Consider the following 18,401-nt stretch of genomic DNA (forward strand, 5'->3'; position numbering starts at 1 on the left):
GGCTCAAGTCCTACAAAAATTAAGGCCTGGGGGGAGTGAAGTGATGTGATGGCTGGCTGCTTCCAGGGGCTAGGGAATGGATGCAGCTGCTGGGGGCGGGGTGGGGGGGGGGTAGGAGGAAGGAGACCCAGTGCCCAGCAGGGGGAGCTGGGAGGTGCAAGTGGGCCGGGGAGGCAGCAGGCCTGGAGCCTTGAGCCCTCCAGGACTCCGGTTCTGAGATCTGGTCACATGGGTCAGGTCATGTTTGACACCCAGCAAGGGTGTTCACTTGTGCTGGTGACCACTTGGTTCGCCAGATACAAGTGGATCTCCCACACTCAACCCTGGGGAACTGCTCGGCAGGGTTGCAGCTGAGTGTGGGCAGCTGATGATGGTGAAGCTGCCCCTCCTGTTCTTTCTCCTGTGGCTGCAGCCTCACCAAGAGCTGCAGAGAGAGCTCCCCGACTCTCACAGTTGGGCTCAGTGTTCCTTGTTTGGAAGCTCCAGCCTTCTCTCAGTGAAAATATTTTGAAAGCACTTGATTGTCTAAGATGTCACTTTAAATCACGATATTGCTCAAGAAGCATTAGAGAGCAAAGCATTCATTTTTGTGTTGATGGCAGATATTTGTGATAACACTGCACTTGTTAAAGGTAAAACTTTTTCCAAGTATTTTTCCCTTACTGAAAAAAATTTTTTTTTCTAATTAGTCTAAAATAACACGGTAAAGCAAAATTTGCCTTGGAAATAGACTTTGTCTTAAAACTCAAACAAGCATTTGACAACATAATAGAAATCTTACTGCTGTTAACACATTCCAATTTTATGAAAAAATGATTTATATAAAAATGATTTCTCTCTCATTGTCCAAGGCTTCTTAGGCTAAAAGGAGAGGCAAAGGAGCGAGCAGGTGAAGAATGCAGATCAAGTTGGAATTTTGGCAGTTGGGGTATACCAAGAAAGAGGGTTTTTAAAAAATATTTATTTGGCTGTGCTAGGTCTTAGTTTCAGCATGCAGGATCTAGTTCCCTGACCAGGGATTGAACCTAGACCCCCTACACTACGAGCACTGAGACTCAGCCACTGGACCACCGCAGAAGTCCCAATGTTTTTGGGGTTTTTTTTAACCCCCCTTCAGTTTATATATTTCGGTAAGGTGCTTTTCAGTTTCAGGGATAATAGTTGTTATTTTGAGAAAGAGATTGAGTGAATGGGAGACTTGCCTAGATATCAATTTTAGGAAGACTTTGCAGAAATCAGATCAGCAGTGAACATGTGGTGATTAAGTTGGAAAGAAAAGAGAAGAACAAATATTTAACAGAAATATTATCCTATTCTGGCAGAAACAGCCAGTTAGATAAGAGTCTGGACTCTGCTCTCAATCTAGAAGGTCTTGATGGAAAGTAAGGGGTTTATAAACAATGAGATCAGGTTGCCTTTTGTGTTTATTAGTTCCTGTTCTACCATTATTTACCCAGGAAAATTTAATTCTGTTTTGATGACTCTTACCTCTTATACTTTTCTTTTTCTTCAAATCCTCAACTAAGAGAAGGAATTGGCCATGTGGGTGAGAGATGAGACTGGAATGTTTGCTGCGCTGATTCTCAGCTAGATTGTGCTGGTGAAAACCACAATCACTTGGGAAAGTTTATAAAAAAAATTTACAAGACTAGGCTGTTCCCTGAAGATTTTGATGAAATAAATCAAGAAAGGCCTGGACATGTGTATTTAGAAATATTTCCTTGAGATTCTGATACTATCCTTGGTAAAGAACTATGGAGTGATTAAGGATAATTTCTAAGTGCACCTATCTCAAAAATAAGTAGTCTATAGAAGAGTTGGAGTTTGATCAGTGCTAGCTAGCTACTTCCATCAGCTAGCAATATTAGTCAGACTTTTTCCTCTGCCTCTGTGATTGAGAAGTTAAAAGGAATATTTTTGGCAAAATCTATTGGCTTGAATAATATAACTCCTTTTTCTTCCAACCACTAATTATTCAGTGACACTCCAAGGGTCTTTAGAAATTTGCCCCGTGGCGAAGTCACTTCATCTGTAGAGTCTGACCCTTTAAGAATTTTACACCTTCTGTTATCAACCAGGTCATTAGGTCAACAGATGTTTGTTACCAACAGTGTTTTCCTGACTGCAGTAATAGTAACTCATGAGCCTTCTTTTGGTGTCAGCAGGACAGACTCTTGCAGTGTGTCTGTTAGATTTGCTGAGCCCTGGCATAAGCAAGATGACAGCTTTTAACTTCAAAACCCATGAAGTTAGTACAGACGGGGATTCTTTTAATAATTTAGTTTCAGCAGTCTTAGGAACTCATTATCCATTTGGTTAATAATCTGGAAAAATTCTAGAAATAGATTGTCATTTTAACAAGCAGTGGAAACATTCTTAAAGTGAGAATTTTGAGTCTTGTGTTTTAAATTTATTTTAATAAAATTATGAGTCAACAGCAATTTTTATTACATATTGATACCCACTTTTCTCATGAAACACATGATACTAAAGAAAGGAAAGCTTTCACATACAAATATTTGCTTTATACCCACCTGTTTGGAAGCAGCAAAATGTGAAACCACAAGTGGGCTACAGACCAAATGTGGTCCTTGGGTATGTTTCGCTTACCTCCCTCCACAAACTGAGTCAGCATCTAAATTTTAGCAAACTCATGCAGACGTCTGCATTTCAGACTTCTCAGAGAACTCAATCTGGTCCCCCTTGAGCCCATGCTACTGTTTGGTCTGCATGTGGAGGCCTCCCTTTCAGTATGGGGTGTGTGTTCACAGGTTTGCCAGCCTCACCTGGCTTTCTCACTTACTCAGGTCACCAGCTTTCCCTCCATAATCATTTGAGTTTCCAATTCTTGTTTTATAGTTTATTTTGATAACCATTTCAAGATTTTAAATACAGTCTAATTAATCTATAATTGATTTCATATTTTAAAAGAGTCTCTTAAGGATGGGATTGAATTTTTCAAGTTAGAATTTTTAAGTTGGTTGTGGCGGTTTCACACTGAATGAGTCTCCCAAACACACAGGATTATGAGAGAGAGCACAGGGAATGTTCACGGAAAAGCAACTCCCCGAGAAAACGCTGAGTGCATATTTATTGGAAACTTACCTTGTAATCTTTAACTAAGAGCAGCAAAGCAAGACAGAGACCAGAACACTGGGATTAAGGAAGCTTCCTCCTGGAGGTCTGGAGGTAATCACATGAGAGTCGTCAAGAAAGGTCTTTGAAGATAAGCGGTATTGTTCTGTGTCAAAACAGCATCTAGCTAATGCTGACCTGTCAGTTTAACTTAAGGGCAGGGGAAGGAACAAGCAAAGGAGAATGAGTAAGATTAAATTTCAGGAGACTTTGCTGAGAAAGCCGAAAAACATGGTGCCCACAGTTGGTTTTTTGGAAAGAAAAAAAAAAAAACCACAAAACAATTTTTCTCTTTGCATGTTCATGTAGAGGATAATATTCCCATTAGAATGTCTGTAAACTTTATGAGGTTACTCTTGGTCATCCTTGGATAGGTTATGCATGCTACAGATAATATTATATATTCCTGCCTCCGCATTGTTCCTAAAATATGCAGATGATTTAGTAGCTAATTGATTCTCTCTGGAGGAGTGTTGAGCAAGTAAATACTACAATATTCCTGATGAATACTACAATAGAAGCAAAGATCCTTGGAACCAGTAAATGTTGAAAGTGAGTTTTAGAGAATGACTCTGTGGTTCATCTTTGGAAGAGGTAGAAGAGGAGCATTTTATTATTTATCTTTTTGAAAGACGTATTTGGCTGCACTGGGTCTAGTTGTGGCTCGTGGGATCTTCAGTTTCGGCACGTGGAATCTAGTTCCCTGACCAGGGATGGAACCTGGACCCCCTGCCTTGGGAACTCAAGTCTTAGCCCCTGGACCCCCAGGGAAGGCCAGGGGGAGGAGCATCTTGAAGAGATAGAAGGCGCGCGAGGGGGATGAGGAGAAGGGGCTCCTTTTATTTACTTTCTGAATTATATGTTTAAGTTCAGAGAATCTATTGCATGATTTTCAGTTCAGTTTAGAAATAGGTTAACTGTGTACATTAGAAATGTTTTTTTCTGTTTCACAGGATGACCTCACACCACTCTTACTTGGCATAAGTGAAAGGAAACAGCAAATAGTGGAATTTTTAGTAAGGAAAGGAGCAAACATACATGCGGTTGATAAGATGAAAAGGTACAGTTGTTCTTTTTCTTTTTGAAAACCTTAGTGCTGTTCTCGGGTGCTAACATCAAGATTAAATTAATAAGAGGTTTCATTTGTGATCAACACTTCATCAGTTATGTAGAAAATCAATTATTCTGACTGGGAATCGTGAAACACTATACAGCAGGAATATATTGCAGGATTCATATTCCTTTATAATATTGAGTGATGTCATATGCAACCTATTTTTTTTCTGGTTGATCTTGTAGGAGCTGAGGGATTTCATACTAGTTTCATTAGCTTTATAAAATATGGATTCTGCTTTTTAGTTTACCTTATGGCAGTATTGAATTTCTTAATTATTTTATAATGATTGTTTAACCTCTGCTTCTTATATATTTTTCCTTAAAAGATGCATACTAAACATAAAGGACTTGATTTTGTCTTTTGGATGACTTTTGGCTTTCAATTACTTTCTTTGAAAAATACTGATATTATTAGATTGCAGAAGAGTCCTTCGCAGTTTAGTGACTAAACAGCAACAAAGAAGTGATTAGTAATCGCTGTCACCAGATACTGTGGGCTCATCAGTTTTTATCCTTTTTCATTTCTAGTACATTTTGATGTTTTCATTTTAAATGAAGGTAGAAGGAAGAATGATAGGTTTAATTGGATAAACAGTTCCTTTAACAAAGATAAGTCAGAGGTGGATGATACAGACAAAAATGTTGGGCTTTAGATTCAGACTGGGTTCAACTCTTAGCTTTCCTACCTATTAGGGTTATGACCTTGGGCACAGTACTTATCATCAGCAAATAAGTTTCCTGATACAAAAAGGCAAATAGTAATGCATCCTTCAAAGGTGGCTGTGTGTATATATAGTATTTCATTTAGGGAAGAGCACATGCTTGTCAATATCATTAAGTGCCACGGTGACTATTTTTATTTCCATTATTGTTAATATTTTTGTTTTAAGCCTGCAAATAGCCTTTGCTTAACCCAACCTCTAGCTGACTTTGAAGCAAAATATATCAGACTAAGGAGGAAATGGGGGATTCGTCCCTTAAATACTCACCTGCCTCAGATAAGTGACCTCAGCATAGTTTCTTGTCCATCAAGGACTTTGTTATTATTTTTTTAAAGCATTTATTTATTTGACTGCATGGGGTCTTAGTTGTGGGAACTCTCAGTTGCAGCATGTGGGATGAAGTTCCCTGTCCAGGGATGGAACCTGGGCCCCCTGCATTGGGAGCCTGGAGTCATAGCCCCTGGTCCATTAGGGGAGTCCTCATCAGAGACTTTTGAAATAGTAAGTGGTGCTACGTGCCATCCCAGTGGGACAGGAGGCTTCTTTTCCATCCCTTTGTTTTAGCCTTGGAGGTAATTTACAAGGATGTACCCTTGAGCCTGTACATGGTCAGTTCGTCATGGAAGGGCGAGAGGTTAACTTGGTAAAACATATCCAACGAGCTGTTTCTGTAAGTTAACTCAACTTCCTGAGGGTGACGTCATCTCTCTGTTGTTTTAGAACCGCCCTCATACTTGCTGTCAATTATGAATCTCTGAATGTAGTCAGTCTTCTCCTTCAGCGAGGTGCTGACGTCTTTTCTCAAGATGTCTTTGGACGGACTGCAGAAGAATATGCTGTCATTAGTGGTTTTAAAATGTAAGTGTTCACATTAAAATGCCAGTTATCACTAACCTGCAGCCAAAAAGAATTTTACCTGTTACTTGTTACATGACCAGTGAGAGTTGTCTGTTTGGTGCAGGCAGTTTCTATCCTGTGGGGGCACCTCTAGGTCATAGGTTCCCTGAGATCCTTCCCAGAGTAGTGGGTGTCAACTTGCCTGAGATTCCATAGTTACAGTTGGCCCCCTCATGGGATCTGTTTCCTATAATAATGAAAATCTTCCAAAGGATTTATCTGCCTCAACCATAAATGTTTTCTGAGTCTGCCCCATTCAGCAGAAATCCTTAAATCTCAAGTAAATTAGTTTTAGAGAGGAATTTAGAGAGGTAAGCCCTGTCTAGGACTTGACAGTATCCATTGTAAGAGTAGGGTTACGTCTTCCAAGTGACTCAGAGATGAACATGGAGATTAAGCATCACTGTCAGAAAGATCTGCTGGTTGAGAGTTTGAGCAGGTAGGGATTGGAGAGTAGTGGTCCAGGCCAGGTCTTGATTGTGATTAGTTTTCTGTGCTTGGTGTGATTAGCTGCAATAATGGGGGATAATTATGTTATCTAATGTAGTGAGTTCATATTTTATAAATAAATTTAGGTACAAATTATATAAGAGCTGAGATTCCCTAAATTACAAACCACAGAGAGCAGCTAATCACCATAATTAATAAGTTTCTTGCAACCCTTGAATGCTAAACATATAAGAAAACAGACATTGGTTTTATTTGGGATTTTAAAGTAGTTCCAGCAATAAAGTTCAAGAACAAATTATTCCATTCTTTGACTGTTTCTGTAAGCATTTTGGGGATATATTATCTCATTAAATCCTCTTAATCCCCTTGTGAAATAAGGCAGTAAGATCCCAGTTGTGTAGAGGAAGACTTCGAACTCAAGAGAAGCAACTTCTCTAGAAACAAAGAGCAGTTGGTTACAGAGCTAGGATTTGCGAGTTTGAAAGAGTTTTCGTATACCAAGCTAACTCTAGTTAATCTACTGAGCTATATTGCCCTCAGTTCATGACTACTTCATCTTTCTTTTCTTTCTCCTTTAAATACATGCTAAGTAAAACTTTGTAGAACTTAGAAACTTGCAATGTATGGGACAATTGTAGTTTTGATATTATCGCCGACATTGTCTGTCTGAAATAATCTAAGAACTTAACATATTTGGTAGTTGTTTTTCATATTAGTGTTAAAATATTATTTATCACATTTTTAACATGTAGCGTTTGTGAACTGATCTCTGAATATAAAGAAAAGAGGCCTAAAACTCCTCCCGAAAAGAGCAACTCAGGTATGTCATCTGATAATAATGAATTACTCTTGGTGATTCTACCATAGATAAAGTAGGAGTGAGGAAGTTTCAATAATGAAAGAACTACGATAAAATTAGTGTAAACTGCATGTGTATTTCATTTTTAAATTAATTTCTTAATAGTCTAGTATTCAGAATTGTTAAAGAAGTTAATTGTAGGTAATTTAACATCAGAGACAGTATTTCCTGAAAAGAATTCCATGTATTTAATCGCAGCCCTTAAAATCCTGTATTAGATTTTTGTGTAAATTAGAAAAAATATCTGTTAGTATGATATATATTTTGTCTATAATCATATTATAGCAAATTGGACTTCTTATGAAAGTGGAACTTTAATTTTTTACAAATAGTTTGCATTTAGTGAATAAATACTTATTAGTTACTGTGTAGTGATTAGTTTCATTTTAAAAGTTGCCATCATTTAAACTGGGAACCTCAACAATCCCTTCCTGGTAGGATAAGAAATGATAAACAATAAGAACTGCAATGCTGAGCCAGTGTGCAGCGTACCAGGAAGAGATGACTTTCGAAAGATACCTTCCAATAGTACAGATCAGAAAAGCAATGCCTAGTTGAGAAGCATCAGTTATTTTGCCTATTGTACCAACAAGGTCTCTATTACCAACTTTATTCCTCACAGATCCGAAAAGACTGAGACAGGTTGACTTCATCAGAACCAGATGTTTTCTTCTGTGTGTTGGATAATTGTCATGATAGTATAGTATTGTAAGAACAACATGTTCTGTTGCCATTATTTAAAAGATTATCATAACAGATTTTCAAATAGATCAACTTGGGACTCTGCAGATTCTAATAAAAGACCCAAAACACTTCACATTAGCAAAAACACCACTATGTCCCCTTGAAGTGGCATCTAGTACACTGTACAAGCTGTCTGAGAACACCTTTAAACTGAGTAGACCTCTATCTAATCAAAAGGGGCTTCCCAGGTGTCTCAGTAGTAAAGAATCCGCCTGCCAATGCCTGAGATACTGGTTTGATCCCTGGATTGGGAAGATCCCCTGGAGCCCACTCCAGTATTCTTGCCTGGGAAATCCCATGGACAGAAAAGCCTGGTGAGCTACAGTCCATCGGGTCACAAAGAGTTGGACACAACTCAGTGACTGAACAACAACAACATCCATCAAGGAACTTCTGTAGGTTGGTTTTATACATTAGAGAAGATACAGAGATGACATAGAGTCTTGGTCTTCGATATGTTCAGAACAGAATAGAATTGTCCCTGGTTACTTTCTATAGTTTTCTAAACAGACTTTTCAAAGAAATCATTCTTATTTGTTCATTTGTTCACTAAAGAGATAACTATCAAGTGTCTTTTATGTACCAAGCATTGTTCTGATGTCACAGGATGCAAACATTTAAAAATCACTGCCCCTGCCCTCCAGGCTCGAGCTTGGAGGACTCCTCTCCCCAAGGAGTCACTCCATGTGAGTCATGCCTCCAGCAGGAGATCATGACGACACGTGCGAAATGTTGTCCAACAGCACCAGAGTCCGTAGCTTCTTCCATCCTTCCCTCCCTCCCCTTGTTCATCAGCTTAGGGTCTGATGACAAATGCCTTCCAAGCTGAAAAAGCATGATTTCTATCAGCATTTGCCATATAATGGGGAGGACTGATATAATGATATCCCTTAGTAGAACAGAGCACTGTTTGGACCATCCTGCTCTAGGTGGTCCAGATACCCTTGAACAAGGGAAGGAAATAGTCTCAAGAGAGTGTACTTTTCAAATTTATTAGTACGTATACATATATATATATTTAAAACATTAAAAAGTTCAGCTTATGTGTGCCCTACTGCATACTCACCACTGCAGGTCTAGTCCCCATCCTCACCACCTGGTTGACCCCTTTTACCCATTTGCCCTCCCCCACCTCCCTTTCAAGAGATTATCCTTTATAAACCTGGAATCACTACATCTTTCATACTTCTCTTACATTTGGAAAGAGGGCCAGGAAGACTTTCTTTCCTATGTTTTGCCACGCTCTGAAGTTCAGCGCCTGTAGACCACGCTTCCCTGTGAGAGGGTGTTTTCATCCTGAACTGAACAGCCAGGGAAGTTGTGTTATGTCTCAGCAAGACACCTGTAGGCTCTGTTCACTGCTCCAGGCAATGGAAGTCCAGAAATACTGTGCTGTTTAAATGTGCTAGTGTCAGTTTATAGAACTGATTCTATTAATGGTGTAATACCGTTTTCTATCAGTCTCCTCGAGTTTGGTTAGGATTATGTCATTGTAAACAGCAGTTCTTTCTTCTTTCTTTCTGTTCTACATTTGATGACTCTAAAGGAGAGCAATGGTTCCTAGGCATTAATGGCCCATGAGTATAGTACAATCACCATTCCCTCTAGTGTGCTCCCCAGGTGTGGTCCCAAAGGAATACTTTTAAACAAAACATCAGTCTTGAGGTTTTAATAGTCTGTATTTTTCTTTTGTTGATTTAAAATGTGTCTTACTTTTTTCTTTAATAGTGGACAAGAGTTCTGAAGAAGACTCTTTAAGCAGGTAGGATTTGATGGATTTTTAAAAATTGTATGTGTTACTAAGAGAACACACAGAGAAGAGAAGTTAATGTTTGTTGAGTGTTCTACTCTGGGTTAGAGACTGCATTATGTGCTTAACATTCGTGATCTCATAGAGTCATCAGAACAGCTTTGTAAAGTAACTGTGTCCTACTTTTACTTAATTAGGCAACTGTGGTTTGCGGAGGTTAATGAATTGACCCATGATTCCATGGTTACAATGAGTTGACCTGTGACTTGACAGCTGGCCTGCCTGGCTCCAACATCCACTCTCGTGTCCCTCAGCAGAGATTAAGAAGTACCCGTGTAGCACACAAGTGAAACATATAATTTATTTCTTTGACTTGTGTCCATTTTAAGTTTTAGACATTGCGGGGAACTCCTGTATTCCCTTTACAGTAAAGGGGGGTGGGGAATGGGGCCTTCTCCATAAATTATTTCCCTGCTGAAGGACCAAGACTGCCATTTTTGATGGACACAGATTAGTCTCTGAACCAGGGACAGACAATGGGAAGGAACAGCATATCCTTCTACTTTAAGTCGTCAGGTTTATTCCACTTTGGGCAAACAAAAGTTATGTTAAGTCCATCAATTAGATTTTCAGTTCGGCTATTAGGATTTGGTGAAAACATTATTTTCAGGCTCTGCCAAAATACTGGCTGTCAGTCTTTGTTATGGAAACTAAGAATGAGTCTTACCTAGATATGTCCTAGGTTGGGAGAGATGGAAGCAGAAATAGGTAACTAAAATCTTTTTTGGAGACTTCTCTGGGGGTGCAGTGGTTAAGATGGTTAATAAGACTTCTCCTTCCAATGCAGGTGGTGTGGGTTCAATCTCTGGTCGGAGGAGCTGAGATCCCACGTGTCTTGGGGTCAAAAAGCCAAAATATAAAACAGGAGCAACCTGGCAACAAATTCAATAAAGACTTTAAAAATGGTCCACATCAAAATATCTTTTAAAAAATGTTTTAAAACAGAGGCCAAATTTTAATTATGTCAAGAAACTTCGTTTACTACATAGATAGCCAAACTTTCACTTGCTTCTTTTTTTTTTTTTCATTTAGAGAAATGAACTCACTCATTTTTGTTGTGTTTATGCTCTAAAGGTTTTCCAACAAACCTGGTGTTGATTCACAGTTTGCATCAGATGATGAAGTCTTAGATTTTGAAACGGTAAAGTGCACTCTTGTGAAATTAGTTTTCATGCTCTGAATTTAGTTTCATGTAGTATTTACTCTTAAATTCAGCAATGGTGTCCCTCTCACTGTTTTATGTTTGTAATGGAAAGTTCTTCAGAGCAAACTATTTTAGAAAAATATGACTAGTTGATTTTTTTTTTTTATTTTTAACTTTGGTAAATAGTGAAGGTGGGGTGAAGAAAACAATGGGCTGGAAAATATACAGTGACAGGAAAATTGTATTGGGAAAAGCTTTCCCACAATGAAGGAAACATGAATTTTGGTCAAGGATAAAGAGTCTTACTGTGAATTTTAAACCATAAGGACATGACTTTTGCAACACTCATAATGATATCTTTAGTGGGTATAATTACTTATTTTAATAATCATGGAATCTTCCCGGAGCCTTTCAGTTCCAAAACTATATAGCATATATCACCTAGTCCCCCCCCGCAACCCGCCACCCTCAGACACTTTATTTTGGTTTCTTAGAGTTGTTAGGAGGGCCTTTTTTCTTTTTTCTTTCTCTGTTTCTGTCTTGGCTCTGTATTAAGACTAAAATAAAAGTTGAAATTATGGAGATTTAGAAATTAAAATTCTGTTTCTCCAAAATCCATATTAGAAAGGGATTTCACTGTGTTTTCTCAAGCATTCCATTAAGAGTATATTCACAACTCTTCATCTCATTGAAGAATACATGTTTGCCTAAAATAATAACCAGCTATAGAAGCGGCTTCCCTTGTGGCTCAGACAGTAAAGAATCTGCCTACAATGCGGGAGACCTGGGTTCGATCCCTGGGTTGGGAAGATCCCCTGGAGAAGGAAACAGCTACCCACTCCAGTATTCTGGCCTGGAGAATTCCATGGACCGTATAGTCCATGGGGTTGCAAAGAGTCGGACATGACTGAGCAACTTTCACTTCATAGAAGCAGAGACTTTTAATAACCGTAAGATAAAACTTACAACTTGAGGTTTCTTTTTCTAGTGTAGTTTTAAAAAAACCTACTCCAAGTCCTTGTGTCACATTCTGAAACTTCAGATTTCAGACATTTTGTATTATTGTGATTTAAGGATTCATCTTATAGCCCCGTATCAGTGTAAGCTAGTGGAGTTCAGGAAACAATTGTGCATTTCCTGGTGCAAGTAGCATAGGTCTCGAGTGTAAGAACCATGTTAATAGTTTTTGAATGTGAATAAATGAAGAGACAAATGGTATCCTATATACTATTACAGGTAATATAGTTCAGTTGAGTTACGTTGAGGAAGGAGGTCTTGCATAACAAGGAAATAAATAAAAAAATACATGAAAAGTAAAAGGTTGCAGTATTTTTTTCAGTGTCCACCAATTGTGAGATGAGAATTTTAGGTTAAAATATTTGACCTTTTTAGCCCCATCTTGTGCTCCATTAAATGTTTCTTTTCAAGCCATACATTCTCCTCAGAATTTTGATTACCAGTTCTTTTTCCCAGTAAATAGTTAGGAATATTTCTTAATCAATTTTTCTCTCTCTCAAGTAATACTTTACAACATTCAGGTAGTGCTAGATGACCATGTGTGGCTAACCAAATGACATTTTTTATAGTGGCAAAATTCAGCTCTAATATGGTAGTGTTTATAAACAAAACGTTTTAGAGTAATACAGATCGCTATACTAGGGATATATTATGAACAAAAGCCTCTGTCTTAAATATATGTTTTATACACAGTGTATGTTGATATTTTCATAAAATTTGAAGAACAATATAGATGTGTAATCTATATATTAATAAAAGCATAAAACAGAGGCTTTGTTCATAGTATATCCTTAAGAATACTGATATATTACTGATCTATTGTATATGAATTTTAAATATATGCATTTTTCCACAAACCTTATTATACTTATCTTTTTCCCTTAAGTTTGTACTTGACTAGGAATGCCTCTCTCTTTGCTTTCATTTCCTTCCCCACCTTTTTTTTTTTTAACTGTTAACCTAATTTTTCCTTGCAGAATACTTTTCTTCAGTGTCTGTTCTTTCAGTCCATCTCTCTCTGCCTCTATTGTGAACATGTTTGATTATGGCTTTCTGTTTAGTGTGTTTGTGGCTTTCATTCATGATCATTTCCCTACAGGTTTACTCTTTTTCTCCCCTTTTTCTTTGAAGGAGCAGAATTGAAACAATCATTCGTCTTTAGTTGTTTAACAAACAGAATAGAAGTAGCTTATCCTGTTCACACTTGTAACCTATCTAAATAAGGTTCTACTAAAATCTAAACTTTCATATTTCCCTTCCCAGTGATAATTCATGCATATAGAAATCATGCAAGCAAATTTCAAAATATAGCAATTAATTTAAATGTCTTAGTTTTTCAATAGTACTCTAAACTGCCAGGGATAAATATTTTTTCTAGAACATTTTGGTAGAGAAATAATCTAGTGAGTGTCATCGTATTTGTACAGCAGTCAATTCGGGGTAAGGAGAGGAACATCTGGGGCTTCTGATGTCATCTGTGATAATGCTTACCCCATGAGAAGGTTAGTCAGTGGCAGAACTGGGATTTGAATCCACATCTGAATGACTCCAGAGCCTGTGTTCTTTGTGTTAGATCATATAGTAATGGGGGAGGTTATAATTCTTTTATTCAAGTTGATACTTGTTGTTCATCAAGTTCTGATTTCCTTCTCCAGCCTGCCCCGAAACTAAACTTACAAAAGCTAATGAAGGCTTTTCAGCAATCCAAGAGAAAAGGTAAGTTATTTGAAGACTGTCCTCCTGCTGTTATTCACTGATTTGAAATGACACAGGTTCTCATGTACTCTCCCCTGTTTTCACTGTATTAGAAGCAGAATGTGGCATTGTGAGACAAGAGAGTACCACCTTCTCGGAGAACAATAATTCTGATAGTGAAATTGAAGATGTGGTTGAAACCTTGCCCAAACCATCACCTGGAGTCCAGGGCTTCTCTCATCCTGCCTTCCCAAGGCCTGATCCTCTTCTAAAACCACTCAAGACTCTAGCAGGCCTTGGTCTTGCAAAGGTGAGTTATTTTGTTTTTAACTCTTTTTCCCCCTGTACTTTTTTACACACCATTCCCTTGATCCTTATGATAACAAAAAGGATGCCACCGCAGAAATGGAAGACTTCAAAGTTACAATACAAAATGATGTGATAATAAGAGCAATATATGTGCATGATTCAGATTTATAAATGTTCACATACTAAGTATGCCCTTATGAAAGAAAAACATTACAAAGCAATTAGGAAGTACAGCTAGATGAATATGAAGATGGGGAGGGTGATGAAGGGGAAGAATTCATTTAAGAAGGATAGGATGAATACAAGACGAGACAGAGGAGGTGGTCCTAAGATGGTGGAGGAATAGGACAGGGAGACCACTTTCTCCCCCTCAAATTCATCAAAAGAACATTTGAACGCTGAGTAAATTCCACAAAACAACTTCTAAACGCTGGCAGAGGACATCAGGCACCCAGAAAAGCAGCCCATTGTCTTCAAAAGGAGGTAGGAAAAAATATAAAAGATAAAAAGAGAGACAAAAGAGGGAGGAATGGAGCTCTGTCCCAGGAAGGGAGTCTTAAAAAAGCGAGAAGTTTACAAACACCAGGAAACACTCTCACTGCCGAGTTTGTGGTGAGCCTTGGAACCACAGAGGGCAACATAACCAGGAGAAAAAATAAATAAATAATTAAAATCCGCAGATTATGTGCCCAACGGTAACTCCCCCGGTGGAGAAACACCGCAGATGCCTGCATCCGCCACTAGCAAGCGGGGGCTGAGCAGGGAGGTGTGGGCTGCATTGCTTAGAGTAAGGACCGGGCCTGAATGCCCCAAGGGCAGTCTGAGGGAACTAACTTGGGCTAGCAAACCAGACTGTGGGATAGCTACCACATGAAAAGCCCTAACCTAAGATGCCACCAGGCCTGCTCACAGAACAAAGGACTGAGCAGAGCTAACCGGATACAGGCCGGCCCATCCCCCATTCCCGTGACAGGCAGGCAAGGGCAGCCAGAGCCGGAAGGGGGCAATCGCAGCCCCAGAGAGGCATTATCTACCAAACTGCAAGCAGGCTCTGTTGCTAACCAAGACTTCTTGGGATTCTGGACAGTCAACATCCACCTGAGAAGGTGCGCCGGTTGTACACCCAGAAAACTGACCGTCAGGGACGGGGGAGGTGATAAGTCACAGCAACCATGCTTGCTAAATACCTGGTCACCTGAGCTGCTTGGACCTAGAAAGGGCACAAAACGCAGGCCCAATGGAGTCTGCGCCTCTGAGGACTACCCGAGTGCCTGAACCTGAAGGGCTTAGACCTGGTAGGTGCATGCAGCTCAGGGCCAGCCTCTGACGGTTCCTGGCAGAGCAACCTAGAGCCTGACCAGTGTAGGCAGGGAGGGCACACACGCAGTGAGTGGGAGGCAGGCCCAGTGTGGCTGAGACACTGCAAGCACACACCAGTGTTATTTGTTTGCAGTGTCCCTCCCTCCCCACAGCACGACTGAACAACTGAGCCTAAAAAAAGTGTCCACCACCGGCCCCCTTGTGTCAGGGCAGAAATCAGATACTGAAGAGACCAGCAAACAGAAGACACTAAAACAGAGGGAACCGCCTTGGAAGTGACAGGTGCAATAGATTAAAACCCTGTCGTTAGTACCGACTACATAGGAAGGGGCCTATAGATCTTGAGAAATATAAGCTGGATCAAGTATCCAAAAATGAACTGACCCCACACTGCCCACAACAACACCAGAGAAAGTCCTAGATATATTTTTACTATCATTCTTTAATTTTTAAAAAATTTTTAAAAAATTTTAAGTCCTCTATTACTCCTTTAATTTTCATTTTTATAACCTACTATTACTTTGCACAAAAAAAAAACAACAAAAAAAGAGAAAGACCCTATTTTTTAAAGCAAACTTCATGTATATATATTTTATAATTTTTATGACTCTTTATTTTTCTTTAATATTGAATTTTTGAAAATCCAACCTCTACTCTAGATTTTTAATCTTTGCTTTTTGGTATATGTTATAAATTTTGTGCCTTTAAGAACCCAGTCTTCAATACCCACTTTTACTTGGGAGCGAGATTACTGGCTTGACTGCTCTCTCCCCCTTTGGACTCCTTTTTCTCCACCAGGTTGCCTCTATCTCCTCCATCCCCCTTCTCTTCTCTACCCAACTCTGTGAATCTCTTTGTGTGTGCCAGATGGTGGAGAACACTTAAGGAACTGATTACTGGCTGGATCTGTCTCTCTCCTTTTGATTCCCCCCTTTATCCTCCTGGCCACCTCTGTCTCCTTCCTCCCTCTTCCCTTCTCTGTGTAACGCTGTGAACATCTCTGAGCGGTCCAGACTGTGGAGCGCACATAAGGAAGTGATTACTGGCTAGCTTGCTCTCTCCTCTTTTGATTCTACCTCAACTCATCCTGGTCACCTCTATCTCCCTCCTCCCTCTTCTCCATGTAACTCTGTGAACCTCTCTGGATGTCCCTCACTGTGGAGAAACTTTTCATCTTTCACCTAGATGTTTTACCAATGGTGCTGTATAGATGGAGAAGTCTTGAGACTACTGTAAAAATAAGACTGAAAACCAGAAGCAGGAGGCTTAAGTTCAAACCCTGAGAACACCAGAGAACTCCCGACTCCAGGGAACATTAGTCAACAGGAGCTCACCAAATGCCTCCATACCTACACTGAAACCAAGCACCACTCAAGGGCCAACAAGTTCCAGAGCAAGACATATCATGCAAATTCTCCAGCAACACAGGAACATAGCCCTGAGCTTCAATATACAGGCTGCCCAAAGTCACTCTAAACCCATTGACATCTCATAACTCATACTGGACACTTCATTGCACTCCAGAGAGAAGAAGTCCAGCTCCACACACCAGAACACTGACACAAGCTTCCCTAACCAAGAAACCTTGACAAACCACCTGTATAACCTCACCCACAGCAAGGAAACCCCACAATAAAGAGAACTCCACAAACTGCCAGAATACAGAAAGGCCACCCCAAACACAGCAATATAACCAAGATGAAGAGAGAGAGGAATACCCAGCAGGTAAAGGAACAGGATAAATGCCCACCGAACCAAACAAAAGAGGAAGAGATAGAGAATCTACCTGTTAAAGAATTCTGAATAATGATTGTGAAAATGATCCAAAATCTTGAAAACAAAATGGAATCACAGATAAATAGCCTGGAGACAAGGAATGAGAAGATGCAAGAAAGGTTTAACAAAAACCTAGAAGAAATAAAAAAGAGTCAATATATAATGAATAATGCAATAAATTATATCAAAAACACTCTGGAGGGAACAAATAGTAAAATAATGGAGTCAGAAGATAGGATTAGCGACGTAGAAGATAGAATGGTAGAAATAAATGAATCAGAGAGGAAAAAAGAAAAATGAATTAAAAGAAATGAGGACAATCTCAGAGACCTCTGGGACAATGTTAAATGCCCCAACATTCGAATCATAGGAGTCCCAGAAGAAGACAAAAAGAAAGACCATGAGAAAATACTTGAAGAGATAATAGTTGAAAACTTCCCTAAAATGGGGAAGGAAATAATCACCCAAGTCCAAGAAACCCAGAGAGTCCCAAACAGTATAAACCCAAGGTGAAATACCCCAAGACACATATTAATCAAATTAACACAAACAAATATTAAAAGCAGCAAAGGAAAAACAACAAATAACACACAAGGGGATTCCCATAAGGATAACAGCTGATCTTTCAATAGAAACACTTCAGGCCAGGAGGGAATGGCAGGACATACTCAAAGTGATGAAACAATAACCTACAGCCCAGATTACTGTACGAAGCAAGGATCTCATTCAAATATGAAGGAGAAATCAAAAGCTTTACAGATAAGCAAAAACTGAGAGAATTTAGCACCACCAAACCAGCTCTCCAACAAATGTTTAAGGATATTCTCTAGACAGGAAACACAAAAAGGGAGTATAAACTCGAACCCAAAATAATAAAGTAAATGGCAACGGTATCAAACTTATCAATAATTACCTTAAACGTAAATGGGTTGAATGCCCCAACCAAAAGTCAAAGACTGGCTGAATGGATACAAAAACAAGATCCCTATATATGTTGTCTACAAGAGACCACCTCAAAAGAAGGGACACATACAGACTGAAAGCGAAGGGCTGGAAAAAGATATTCCATCAAATAGAGACCAAAAGAAAGCAGGAGTAGCAATACTCATATCAGATAAACTAGACTTTAAAACAAAGGCTGAGAAAAGAGACAAAGAAGGACACTACATAATGATCAAAGGATCAATCCAAGAAGAAGATATAACAATTATAAATATATATGCATCCAACATAGGAGCACTGCAATATGTAAGACAAATGCTAACAAGTATGAAAGGGGAAATTAACAATAACACAATAGTGGGAAACTTTAATACCCCACTCACACCTATGGACAGATCAACTAAACTGAAAATTAACAAGAAAACACAAATTTTAAATGATACAATAGACCAGTTAGACCTAATT

At 39.1% G+C, this 18,401-nt stretch overlaps 1 protein-coding gene across 1 annotated transcript in view; it reads left to right on the forward strand.

Moving 5' to 3' along the window:
- LOC102171438 (ankyrin repeat domain-containing protein 26) overlaps window positions 1–18,401 on the forward strand; it is an 81,840-nt gene that overhangs the window by 5,854 nt on the left and 57,585 nt on the right. The window contains exons 7-13 of the mRNA XM_018056849.1: window positions 4,089–4,195; window positions 7,073–7,140; window positions 9,652–9,685; window positions 10,808–10,874; window positions 13,394–13,396; window positions 13,550–13,610; window positions 13,703–13,899. Coding sequence (XP_017912338.1) covers window positions 4,089–4,195; window positions 7,073–7,140; window positions 9,652–9,685; window positions 10,808–10,874; window positions 13,394–13,396; window positions 13,550–13,610; window positions 13,703–13,899 — 537 coding nt within the window. The remainder of the gene's footprint in view (window positions 1–4,088; window positions 4,196–7,072; window positions 7,141–9,651; window positions 9,686–10,807; window positions 10,875–13,393; window positions 13,397–13,549; window positions 13,611–13,702; window positions 13,900–18,401) is intronic.

This window comes from Capra hircus, chromosome 13, assembly GCF_001704415.2.
Source record: "Capra hircus breed San Clemente chromosome 13, ASM170441v1, whole genome shotgun sequence".
NCBI lineage: Eukaryota > Metazoa > Chordata > Mammalia > Artiodactyla > Bovidae > Capra > Capra hircus.